The sequence below is a fragment of the Lagenorhynchus albirostris genome, chromosome 18, assembly GCF_949774975.1.
Source record: "Lagenorhynchus albirostris chromosome 18, mLagAlb1.1, whole genome shotgun sequence".
Classification (NCBI taxonomy): domain Eukaryota; kingdom Metazoa; phylum Chordata; class Mammalia; order Artiodactyla; family Delphinidae; genus Lagenorhynchus; species Lagenorhynchus albirostris.
The window spans coordinates 33,054,544-33,068,090 of record NC_083112.1 but is presented as its reverse complement, the minus strand read 5'-3'; the positions used below and the strand labels follow the sequence as shown (position 1 = coordinate 33,068,090).

The window sequence follows — 13,547 nt, the reverse complement described above, 5'->3', positions numbered from 1 at the left end:
TAATTTATTCTGAAAAACTGTAACATGCACTTAAGAGTTCATTCCTTCTTTTCAAAGGTCTTAAAAACAAAATCCAATGTGAACAGTACCTTTAAACACTTATAACAAATGTACACCATAAAGTGCCAATTACCTTATTTTTGACATGTAACTAAATTCTACTGCTGTACAACTTATATGACCATCAGTCATCTGCAAACGCAGCATTCTTGGGGCAGCCTGAGATTCTTCATTATCCTTTGGTGCAGCAACATTGCGAATTTTTTGAATTTGCAAAACACATGGACCTTCAAGCTGTCAAAAGACAAAGGAATAAATAGCACTTTTAGCCATAGCTTTGTTTTCACTTAAAATGTTTCTCTTTTCCTTACTTTATTATTTATAATGATAATTCAATTAAATAAGTTCAAAATTTAAACTGTTATATACATTAGTGTGGTTTTTTTTTTCTTTTGTATTTAAAGATAAAACTTCAAAAAAGTCTCCTGAAGAATTTTTTTAATATAATTCTGAATTCATTTTCAGAAAATAACAGGAAAAAACTTCAGGGAAAAAGTTACTTTTCTGAATTAAAGGTATATTAAAAGATGTTTTCAGTCTTATGTGCTCTAAATTGTTCACATATACGCCCCGTTCCACCCATGTACATTAACAGACATTCTAGAATTAAAGAACTTGGTAATTTTTTAAGGTACATCAACTTTACAGTAGTAGTTGAAAGGAATGTTTTCTGCTCAAAAACATCAAGTTTAAAGTACACCTTCTTCTGGCATTAAAAAAAAAAACATATTACAAAATTTAAACCATATAAAATCTAAGAAGTGTGAACTATACTTGACTTATTGTCACATTTCCTTTTTAAATGAGTTTAATGCTATGTTGTTATTCATTGGCAGTAAGGAGAATAAACATCCTATCTAGCCATATTTTAATCAAAGACAAAAAGAAAATTGATGGGCTAACTAGCTATTGAATATTAAGTTAAAAGTTTTTATATAATAAAACACTTATGGTATAACTGGGGAATGAGAGCAAAATCTGCTTACATGTCTGAAAAATAAATTTAACATAAAGTAACACTTTCTACATTATAAAATATTATATCCATTAAGTAGTATCATACTTACAAAGAAAAAAAAGCTTTTTGTTATAGCTTTTTAAGTAAAATCTTTCTGTATGCATTAGTTTAATTTATATTTTCAGCAAAGAAAAATGTGAAATAACATTTACACAATTTCTTGAGTAAGCATGTTCCCAGGTTGACAAATTTCCACTTCATATTTACCAGTATCTTTCCCGAAAAGCAGTAATTTTGTTATAAATTTAGCCCTAGAGAATATAATTAGAGAAAAGATACGAAACTTACATCTAATTTTCAAGTATGAAAAAAAATTCTAAGTTGGAATAAGTCTAAAACCTTTAACAAATGTAGATAAGCTACTAATTCAGGATAAACTTTTTCTTTTACTTTTGCTAATGCCATTAAAATAAAGACATTTAAATTAAACCAGAGGCATGTTAACGGTTCTTATAATGTTCATCATTCTCTATATTCTACTACTCCCAATATTTTTAGCCTAGACACTGACAAATATTTAGCCTTTGCTTTACTAACCACATATAACTATTTAAATTTACATTTAAATTAATTAAAACTGAGTGAAATTAAAAATTTAATTCTTCAGTCACACTGGTCACATTTTGAGTGTTCCATATCTGCACAACACATATACAGACTGTCCTACATCACTGCAAAAAGTTCTATTAGACAATCAGTGGTGATCTAGACTTATGTGTTCCACAATGATACTAGGGAGTGCACATCCGTTGAAGTGTGGGAGGAAAACAATTGTTTCTATTTAATTCTTAGTAAGAAAGAAATTAAATGTTCCTAATACTTCATAATCACAGCAACAAAGACACTCTCATTCAGTCCATGTGACATACAGGTAACAAGGCATCTTTATAGAATTTGGGGATATCTACATCTCAAGGGTGTTGACATGGCACCTTCACTGGTTTGTTTGCTTTCAATGTATTGTGACAAACTGACATTTATTTGTGTGCAGTTAAATGGATATACAGATATTACCTAGTTTTAACTATTAATGATCACAAAATGGACAAGTGGCTTTAAAAGATTCTGCCAAAGAAACACAAATTGAAGATAATGCCAACAACGCAATCACAGAGGGGGTAACAGGACCATTTTTGCTGATCTCCTACTGAGGGGGCTATGTTCTACTTTGGTGGGAATAGGACTGAGTTGACGCCCTGCATTCAATTTGTGCCTTTCCTGGAGTTTCTTTTCTGTTCCTCCCGGAGGAGAAGGGCCGAAAAAGGGCCATTCCAGGGCGCGGCGCTGGGCTTGCCACATTTGGGAGCGCCGCCTGAAGTTGGGCGCACAGCCTCCCGCCGCCCTGCCGTTGGGCTGGTGGAGGCCGCAGCACTGCTAGGGTTGCATCAGTCTTCCTGTTTGCACTATTTCTTTTTGTGACCATGGCCCCGTCTTACGTATTTCCAATTGAGAAACGAAACCTCAGGAAACCGAAACTTAACTAGCCGCTCTCGCTTCTGTAATTACGCTTGCTGACCGCCCCCCCCCCCCGCAACCGTCCAACCAATCAGACGGCGACTAGTGTCTTTATTCAAAAGTCAACCTGCAACCGTCCAACCAATCAGACAGCGACTAGTGTCTTTGTTCAAAAATCAACCAATCAGTACTCCCCACCCCTGGAAAGCCCCGCAGAACGTCCCGAACTTGTTTGTACCTGTCTCTAAAAGAGCTGTACTAAACTCCGCCAGGACCTCTTAGCGTCACCGGCAACGAGTGCGCGGAGGTCCAGGTTCGAACCTGCAATAAATGACCCTTGCCGTTTGGCTTTGACTCTCGACTCTGGTGGTCTTGTGGAGGGGCCTCGCGACCTTGGGCGTTTCACTACAACTGGTTGACCATGAGAATGAAAAGCTAGGAATGCTAGGGAGGAACACCTGGTCCCAGATCTTGATGTTTCCTAGCAAGCAGCAAGTTTACTTATTTAACTACTCCAACTCCTGGCCTCTCCATCCCTTTTAGTGTATTAAATAGTGGTCCTGCCAAAAGACATATGTCTACCTGGAACCTGTAAACATAACCCTATTTGTGAAAAGGGACTTGGCATACCTAATTAAGATCAGTATCTAAAGATGAGATGATCCTGGATTAGGAGAAATACAATGATGAGCTTCTTTAGAAGAGAAGGGGAAATAAACACAAAGACACTGGGTATAAAGGCCATGGGAAGAAAAAAATGGGGGCAGAAATTGGAGTTACACATCTACAAGCCAAGGAACACCAAAGACTGCCCACAGCTACTGGAAGCTATGCGAGGGGTATGAAACAGACTCTCCTTCAGAGCCTCCGAAAGGAACCAACCCTGCTGACACCTTGATTTTAGACTTCTGTCCCACAGAACTGTGAAAGAATAAATTTCTGTTGTTTTATGCCACCAAGTTTGTGGGAATGTGTAACAAAAGCCTCAGGAAACTAACACACCCATTTATGAAATGACTTATCTTATCGAGAGGAATATACTGTATATTTTGGGCTCATCCTCACCCTTCCTTTCTTGGGATTTAGGTAGGGACCCTGAGGAGGAGGTACCTACTCAGCCTCTTCACTGGATTGGCACTGCAATAAGTGAGTGTACAAATCTGTCAGGTTTGTGGTTCAATTAATGCATCCATTTGGCTCTCCCACCAAGCCATATCTTCCAAATTAATTTTTATCAGTAGTAAAGTTGATACTTTGGCCCACATCTGCCACTTCTTTCTTTCTCAATCGATTCAGAACCAAAGTAAAAAAGAAGGTACTATTTATTAGACTTTCCTTAGAAACTCCCAAATTACACAGTCTTTTTATAATCAATTCTCAATTTGAATCAACAGGCCTTAAGACTAGTTCCACAATTCAGAAAGATTCTACAAGTAAAATTGCAGATATAACGATTTTTTTCATTATTACATTTACAATATTCAGTTTATTATCCTCTGTAGTCAAAAAATAAATAGGGAAGTACTGGATCGAAATAAAACACAAATAGCAGAATAAAATGTTAAGATCCTAAATCCTAACTTTAACCCTAAATCTAAAATCATCTAAAAGCATCCACAAAACTGAATGAGAATTAATTTCAAAATCCTTGTTCATCTAGTATCAAGAGCAACCCCAAAGTGAAAAAAGATATCATATTTAAATGAAAATAATAAAAATCAAGGATTAATTTTGCCCAAGATTTCTTTAATGTCTGACTTTCACCTTTACATGAGCAATAAGGAGCAAGTAAAAGAAATTACTGTAAAAATTTTAAATAGTTAAGAAAAAAGATCTCTAATTCTTTTTTTTTAACATCTTTATTGGAGTATAATTGCTTTACAATGGTGTGTTAGTTTCTGCTTTATAACAAAGTGAATCAGCTATACATATACATATGTTCCCATATCTCTTCCCTCTTGCATCTCCCTCCCTCCCAATCCCAGCCCTCTAGGTGGTCACAAACCACCGAGCTGAAGATCTCTAACTCTAATAAACAATATCAAGTATACACCAGAGATATCCTCTGGGGCCAGAAAAAGTCATCCAGGCTTCATTCCTTCCTTTCCCTAGGTAGATGGACCTCTCTATCATCTAAACTCCTAACTAGTCATATCAATTGACATGGAATGTCAGATTTAAATGACTGTATTAGTTTATTAATTTAATGATCATATTAAATAACATTCTTGTTTACAATCAGACTCTCCAAAGTTTGGATGACATGGAACCACTTATCTATAATCTGATCACACCTAGATAAATGGTTAAAACTGAGAATTTTTGAGGAATCAAGAAACTATCTAAATTTAGACATTCTATGATACTATGAAAAATCTGCCAGCCATTTCTTTTTATAATCTTATCAATTTCCTTGAGAAATAAATTTCTCACTCTATCTATACCTAACAACATAAGCATCACATTTTCCATCAACCCTAGAAATGGGGCCATATACTCAGAAGGAATCTATGAGTATGATTAAGTTCTGATAAATCTCATCATTATTGCAAAGTGGGTTAAAATTAAGAGAATAAAAAAGTTTCATTCTCCACAGTCCTTTTTAAGTACTTAAAATCATAATTTATTTCTTTACTCTGTTACTACTTCCAAAAGCATTTCCAGTGGCTTCAGCAGAGATTTTCTAGGGCTCATTTTTTCATCCACTCATATTTATATCAAGAGAAGTTTTTGCTGGACTATTCACATCTCTACCTGAGGATCCAAGCAACTGGGTAATGATTCAAGTAAGTTGCCTTGGAATATGAAATAGTGGTTCTGCCTACAGCTGCTTTAAACGACTGAGGGATAAATTTTTATGACACCCTCTTTCTCATCTACTTCTTTGCTCTGTTGAAATAACTCAATATCATTTTAACAAAATTTGATATTAATAAACATGGGGGTGGGACAGGAAGAAATCAGAAAAAAAGTATCATTTGTCACACCCTGTACCATCCTAAGGATAGTATCAGACTCAAGAAAACTGGAACAAAAGAGAATTGTTTATTATAATGTTAGAAATTTCAGAACTTTCCCCATGTCACCCATGCAGGCATCTATGTCAAGTCTCAATTTGGAGGACATTTTCCTCCAGAGAAAATCTACGTTTGCTTCTGATCGAAACAACACTGCAATTGAGACCCTCAGCTTTCAGCTTATGGAAAAGTAGCAAAGTTAACCTTAGCCAGAATCTCAACTCACTGTCAGTTAGTAGCACCACACTAGCTCCATAATCCTTTCTATCAGCTTTCCTGATTCAGGTGCCCAAGATTTCCATGCAGAAAGATAAAGAAATATAAAATTACAAGAACATATGATACAAGGAAATAAGCTACAAAATCTGAGAATCATAAAAATATTAATGTTTAAAAAAAATTTAAGACTCTAAGGAGTTGAGAATTTGGAATTATCAAACACAGACTATAAAACAATAAGCCTAATCTAGAGAATTTATATAGAACTGTGAACCTAACAACAAGGGAAAAAATATTCCCCTTAAGCAAGCATGTGACATATAAATATATATCAAGCCATAATGTAAATGTCTTCAAATACAGCTATCTTTCAGTCCAAATTCTCTGACCACAATCTAACTGAATTAGAAATCTGTAACAAAAAGAAAAAAAAAGATAATGTTCTATTATTAAAACAAAGAAGAAATCTTAATATAAACTGAAAAATATTTAGGACCGAATGATAATGAAAATACCATGTGTAAAACCTTTGGGATATAGTTAAAGCAATGGTAGAAGAAAAATTAGTAGCCTCGAGATGCTTATATTAGAAAACAAAGTAAATAAATGAGTCAAACTAACAAGTTGGGAAAAGAACAACAGAATGAGTTCAAACAAGGTACAAGAAAGAAGAAAATAAAGATTAATTAATGAAATAGCAAACTAAAAATACAGTAAAGAGGGTTAACAAAGTCTAGCGTTGGTTCTTTGCAAAGACTGATGAAACTGATACTGAGCAAGACTGACCAGGAAGCAAAGAGTAATAATGCAAATAAACAATCTAAGGAGTAATAATAATAATAAAAACACAAACATACTTTCAGTAGCAATGAAAAAACAATAAGAGACCTATGCATACCAATCTAAATGTCCATCAACTAGAGAATGGAAAGGAAAAAGTAAAGTCCATACAATGGAATACTACTCAGCAATAAATAGTAACAGACTACTGATACATGCTACATCATGGATTCACCTCAAAAACATGACAGTAAGTGAAAGAAGCCAGATACAACAAAGTATATATTGTGTGATCCCATTCATGTGAAGTGTCAACAAAAGGCATATTTATAGAGAAAATGTAAAATAATACACAGATATATTATTAAGAATAATAAGTACAAGATAGCAAATTTAAGATTAGCATACAATTATTGGTTACCTTTTTATGTACCCCTAACAGAGAAAAAAACAGTATTTTTTTTAAAAAACACCATTTACAACAACAAAAATAGGAAGTTCCGAGCATAAAGCTTGCATATAGATACACAACCTATATACTTTCAATAAATTATAAAACTTCATGGACAAAACTAAATAAATGAAGAGATACACCCAAAGGTGTGCTGAAGCCAGCTCAGGCCAGTTCACAAGTGCCTGTTATGAGCACTTCTTCCCAATTCCGGCTTTGGTGATTTCATAGTATAACTTATAATCAGCCACTGCAGGAATTTTTATACTACAAATAGTGGCAACTACTACATATTAGGGCTTTATTTTTTCCTCTTCAGAGAGGCAGCTTACCAGCATTTCACTTGTAATTAGTTATCATAAAGATGTCAGTTGTCTTTAAGCTGATATGCAGATTCAATGCAATTTCATTCAAAACTCTGACCCATTTTAAGAAACTTGATCATTTGATTCTAAAATGTATATCGGGGAAGGAGGTCATCAGGGATAGAATAGCCTGAGGAAGAATAATGTATGTTACAACCAAAAGATTAGAAAAATTTGATAATATCAAGTGCCACAAAAGACATGGATCAATGGGATCTCACATACACTACTGAAGGTAATACAAATTGGTACAACCACTTTGAAAAATAATTTGGCATTATCTGGTAAAGTTGAACACTGGCTTACTCTAGCATACAATAATTCAATTCCTGGTTATATTCCCTAAAGAAACTCTTACACATATGCATCAGAAAAAATATACAAGTTTGTTCCTAGACGTAGTAGTAGTGCATCTATTATTTAAAGAAAAAAAAGAAAGAAGAGAAAAAGAAACACATCTAAATATCCATCAACAGGAGAATGAATAAGTAAATTATGGTATATTTAGATAGCTTAATATTATATAAAAGTGAAAATGAATGAATATTAGGTATATACAACATGGACATATGTTACAGCCATCACACTGAATGATAAAAGCAAGCTACAGCAGACAATCTGTTAACATTTTGTAAAGCTTAAAAACTAAACAGTAGGACCTCCCTGGTGGCGTAGTGGTTAAGAATCCACCTACCAATGCAGGGGACATGGGTTCGAGCCCTAGTCCGGGAAGATCCCACATGCCACAGAGTAACTAGGCCCATGCGTCACGACTACTGAGTCTGCACTCTAGAGCCCGCGTGCCACAACTACTTAATCCCGTGTGCCTAGAGCCCGTGCTCCGCAACAAGAGCAGCCACTGCAATGAGAAGCCCACGCACCGCAAGTAAGAGTAGCCCCCGCTTGCCGCAACTACAGAAAAGCCCATTGCAGCAGCCAAGACCCAATGCAGCCAAAAATAAATAAATTAATTAATTAAATTAAAAAAAAAACCCTCTCTCTTAAAAACAATATATTATACAGAAATAACTACATATATAACTAAAATATTTCTTCCAAAAGTCAAGAAAAGCTAAAGTCAAAATTCACAACAATCATTTCTTGGTGTTTGGGAGAGGAAGAGGTAGGACAGAATGGCATTGTAATGTTCCAGTTCTTACATCAGGCTGAGGCTTCAGAGGTGCTCACTTCATTTTTAAGCTTCAAAAGAGATATGTTTGTATATATCCAATATTACATTAAAATTGCTCAAATAATTTACATAACATTTTGAAATTAAGACATTGGGTAGTTCACAGAAGTGTCAGGAGTATTAGAGAACTAAGTCTGTAGCCTTCACAGCAAGAATAACAGTGAAAATCAAACCACAGACTGGTTTAATGGCAGTAGTATGTTGATGAAACAGTTTGGGATAGGAAGGGTAGAGAAGAAGCCCTAATTTGTAGCATTTTCCAATTTCCATGGCTGATTTCAACTACTCACCTCTAGACAGGGAAGAGATGCTGACATTCGGCCTTCATCAGTTGGAACAAGCTAGATCCAGCACACTCAAGCATCTAGCTCTACACCTTGTACTATCAATTTCACTAGCCCTGGACACTGACCCCAGCACTGTTGGCAGCTATTACCCTAGAAACTCAATCCTGCTGTAGCTTCTGCCACTACCAGAGAGGATTCACCACAGTTCCTGCTTTTTTGTGTGACTAACCCGTGTCCTATGCAGCTATACCTGAACTAGTAAAGCTGAGGTACATGTGCACGGCATAGGTGCAAAGGAGGCTGGGCAAAAAGTATCCGGCATTTTCTTTTCCACCACCAAGACTTTGAAAATGGGAAATTCCCCCAAACAAAGGAAGAGAATTCAGGTTCTAGGAAGTATAAATGTTAACTTACTTATCTTCCATGTATTATTATCAGGCAAGATTTTGTCAAGGTCTATTTTCTATAGTTTGTATAATAAAATACCTTTTTGGGGGTAGTTTTATTTTCTAAATATAAATAATACGTGTGTGTGTGTATGCATGTGTATACATATATAATCTTTATACACACACCAGATACACTCTCCCACTGTAAGATGTTAAATATTCCCCCAAATGGGGATTTACCTATTATTCCCTTATTGAGAATTACAAGTCTAAAAACTAATAGTCTAGCAAGAAAAGCAACCTCTCCACCTCATCTCACTAAGCTTAACAAGCTGAGATGGCTACCCCTCCCTTGTATGTACTTCTGACATAGCATTTGTTCCACTATACTGACATTGTTGGTTTCTTGATCTTATTAGGGTATATGCTTCAAGAAGGCAGGGGCTGTCCTGTTGATCTCTGCAGCCCCTGCACTTAGCACATATATACATTCAAAAATTGCTTGATAAAAAAGTTACCTTGTGTTTTTACTATAATTTATTTAGCACTTACTAGATACACCAGAAAATGTGGCAGGATTTTTACATGTTATTTTTTTAATAAATTTATTTACTTATTTATTTTATTTTTGGCTGTATTTGTTGCTACGCATGGGCTTTCTCTAGTTGCGGAGAGCGGGGGCTACTCTTCGTTGTGGTGCATGGGCTTCTCACTGCAGTGGCTTCTCGTTGCAGAGCATGGGCTCTAGGCGCACGGTTTCAGTAGTTGTGGCTCACAGACTCTAGAGCACAGGCTCAGCAGTTGTGGTGCAGATTTAGTTGCTCCACAGCATGTGGGATCTTCCCAGACCAGGGCTCGAACCCATGTCCCCTGCATTGACAGGCGGATTCTCAACCACTGCGCCACCAGGGAAGTTCTACATAAGTTATTTAATTTACCTCCAGAACTAAAAAGTATATTAGGATCATTTGTGTGTCTTAAATGAGAAAATTGAGAGCAGAGGATAAAGTATTTTGACAGAGGTTACCCAGCCAGTAAGAAGTAGAATTAGAATTCAAACTCAGATATGCCACATACCAAAGTCTGTCTTCTTTGTTTCATACATTCTAAAACTATGATAAAATTTGTTACATACTAAAAACATGTAGGTATAAAGGGCAGTGGGAATAACTCTTAAAAATTAATTCTGTTCAAAAGAGGTCAAGAAAATTAGAAGAGAAGTGGCATTCAAGTTGGAATTTGAAGACTAAATAGCAGTTTTCCTGACAGCTGAGGGAAGAACATTCCATTCACATGGCAATTATTAAGGCCCTATAGCAACAAAAGACTATGATTTTAGAAAAGCTGCAGTTCCCTCATCTCTAAAGTAAAACAGAGATTGGTAATGATTTCTCTTTTTCAATGCTGTTCTGAAGATTACACAGATTATTTAACATGGGACCTGGCACAAAGTAGGTTCTCAATAAAGAGAAAGAAGAAGTGTTTACTGAAAACCAGGGTTCTCCTAGGTAAGTTAGGGGCTTGTACCAATAAAGGTCAAGAAGAAAGCAGGTTAAAAGCAAAAGGAGGGCTTCCCTGGTGGCGCAGTGGTTGAGAGTCCGCCTGCCAATGCAGGGGACACGGGTTCGTGCCCCAGTCCGGGAGGATCCCACATGCCACGGAGTGGCTGGGCCCGTGAGCCATGGCCACTGAGCCTGCGTGTCTGGAGCCTGTGCTCTGCAACGGGAGAGGCCACAACAGTGAGAGGCCCGCGTACGGCAAAAAAAAAAAAAAAAAGCAAAAGGAACATTGAAAGAAATAGCTTTGGGAAGGTAGTCCCTAATCCTGATTTCAAATTTTTCAATTGATATTCATATATGTCAAGAGAATTTAAATGGATAAATAAATAATAATAAAAGAAAAACTTCCTGAATCATAAATATGGTGGTATACCTACTAGAAGATCTAAAAGTTTCTACCCCTTAGAAATTTTAAAAACAGGGTATTATAAATGTCTAGTAGACAAAAAGACAACAAAATATTGAATAGGTTTTCCCAAACTTGAGATCGCCTGAAAAAACATCACTTTATACATCAAAGTAACAGCACAGCAGATAATTTGCTTTTATTCAATCAGGGCAATTACAACCAATCAATTACAAGAAAAACATTGTGGGACTCCAGTCAAACGTAACACTTCTTTCAATGTGTCATTTGCCTATTTCCATCCTCCACTGCTATAGCTTTTCGTTTTCTGGGAGAATTAGAAAAAAAAAAAGGGAACAGTTTTTCAATTATTATTAGAGTATCTAATATATATTCTATAGATTGTTTTGTGCAGTTGCTTTCAAACTACACAGAAGTCCTACTAATAATTACCAATAAGTGCTTGTAAATAAAGCACAGTAATATCAGAATTTTAGTAATCCATTTTTCTAAAATTAAAAGTGCATGTTTAATTTTAATAACTCACTAAAAGAAACACTGGTAAATTGTATTATTTTTTAACATAAATAAAACATGACACAATTTATTTAACTTAAAACATTTTTCAATTATTTTTTTTCTGAAAACATCCAAGTTCTATATTGTCTGAGGGTGAGAGGGCATTCAGTTTGAATTTTAAGGCAGTGAAGCCATCTTGTGGTTGATGTTGGTGTTGCTGAGGCTTTGAGAAGGTCACTTCTATCCGGAAAGATTTAGGCCTTTAATCGCAGTTTCACATTTAAAAATGCATATACAGGGCTTCCCTGGTGGCACAGTGGTTGAGAGTCCGCCTGCCGATGCAGGGGACGCGGGTTCGTGCCCCGGTCTGGGAGGATCCCACATGCCGCGGAGCGGCTGGGCTCGTGAGCCATGGCCCCTGAGCCTGCGCCCCGCAACGGGAGAAGCCACAACAGTGAGAGGCCCACGTACCGAAAAAAAAACAAAACATGCATATACAACCTGTCAGTCCTAAAACTTAGATGAAAAAATAAACACAGATCTGGAAAGCCTTTCCTGTTAGGGCTTCACAGTAATGCATTAAAGTCCTCACACAGCTGGACTGGTAATAAAGCATTTTTACATTAACCTATATTTTATAAGTAACTTCTACACCTTGGTTCAAAGGCTAAAGCTATGAAAATAACTACAACAAAATATTAAACTTGGAGAAGAATATGAAAAATATTAAACAGTTTTATAGGAAGCATAGTTTTACTTCCATTTTGTCATGACTTCTTTCCATGATTTTTACCTTACAAGCTAAATATTCCAGAACCTTGTAATATCTAGATATACAAAGCCTGCCCTGAAAAACTGAGAAGTTGCAGCATATAGCTTCCTCGGCACATATTGCTCCACTCTAAAAACGTTTATGGCCTAAAAGTCAAACATAAACTGCTTATGGGAAAATCTAGCTTAGGCTTAGAACCCTGGAGAAAAGTGTCATCTTCCCACTCTAACTACTTTTTAAATTTGTCTGAAACCTTTGCATCAAGGTTGCAAGCAACCTTAAGGAGAAAATATGGGAACTGCAAAATAATATTAAGAAGAGAATGGTAGAGGGGTGGGATAGGGAGGGTGGGAGGGAGGGAGATGCAAGAGGGAAGAGATATGGGAACATATGTATAACTGATTCACTTTATTATAAAGCAGAAACTAACACACCATTGTAAAGCAATTATACTGCAATAAAGATGTTAAAAAAAAAGAGGATGGGAGGAAAGAGAAAAGAATGTGAACAGAACTTACAGTAATTACTAACAAAGTTACTTGCATTTTTTTGGCCATCCTACTTCCTCACAAAATAATCAGTGATAACTAATAGAATTGTTAAGACTTCAGTTTCAAACTTCAGATGACAATGCCCTTCTGAAGGTCCCAGTTTGTCTTCGGACAAAACAGATGTAAATACAATGTTCCAGGATTAACTGTCTTCTCCTAACTACAGACCTACCACCTCTCCTACCGGATCATAGCTCTCTCTACACTTCCTTTCCAAATGCTGAAAATGCTGTTATCTAAGTCTTATTAGTTATGATAATAACAATACACAGCATGTAAGCATTTACTTTTGGCCTCTCAGGAGAAGAAGTTTGAAGACTCCTCTCTACATTCCTTTAATCTACTTCTAAAGAGGATTACTGCTCTGTCTTGCAGAATCTCTAGTACATTGGATGGAGCCTGAGGCCTAATGAATAAGCTTCCAAGGGGGATAGAAGACACAGGACTACAGGCTCTTTTAAAGAACCCACACAAAACTAATGGAAGTAGCTCCTAAAAAGACAGCCTCCTCTCTTCTCTTGCTTATTAAGGATTTGCTTCTTAAACACTGGGGCAAATGCTCTCCAA

General features: G+C 36.2%; 1 protein-coding gene across 8 annotated transcripts in view; it reads right to left on the bottom strand.

Moving 5' to 3' along the window:
* The window catches only part of TDRD3 (tudor domain containing 3), a 201,138-nt gene that overhangs the window by 89,554 nt on the left and 98,037 nt on the right, over positions 1-13,547 (bottom strand). For 7 of the 8 annotated variants that reach the window (XR_009536768.1, XM_060129155.1, XM_060129159.1 and 4 more), the window contains one exon: positions 134-294. Coding sequence is in view for 7 of the 8 variants with exons in the window: in XM_060129155.1 (XP_059985138.1) it covers positions 134-294 (161 nt within the window). In the remaining variant the exon portion in view is untranslated. Of the gene's footprint in view, positions 1-133; positions 295-5,776; positions 5,796-13,547 lie in introns of those variants that run through there. The other variant, XM_060129160.1, reaches the window with a different exon arrangement.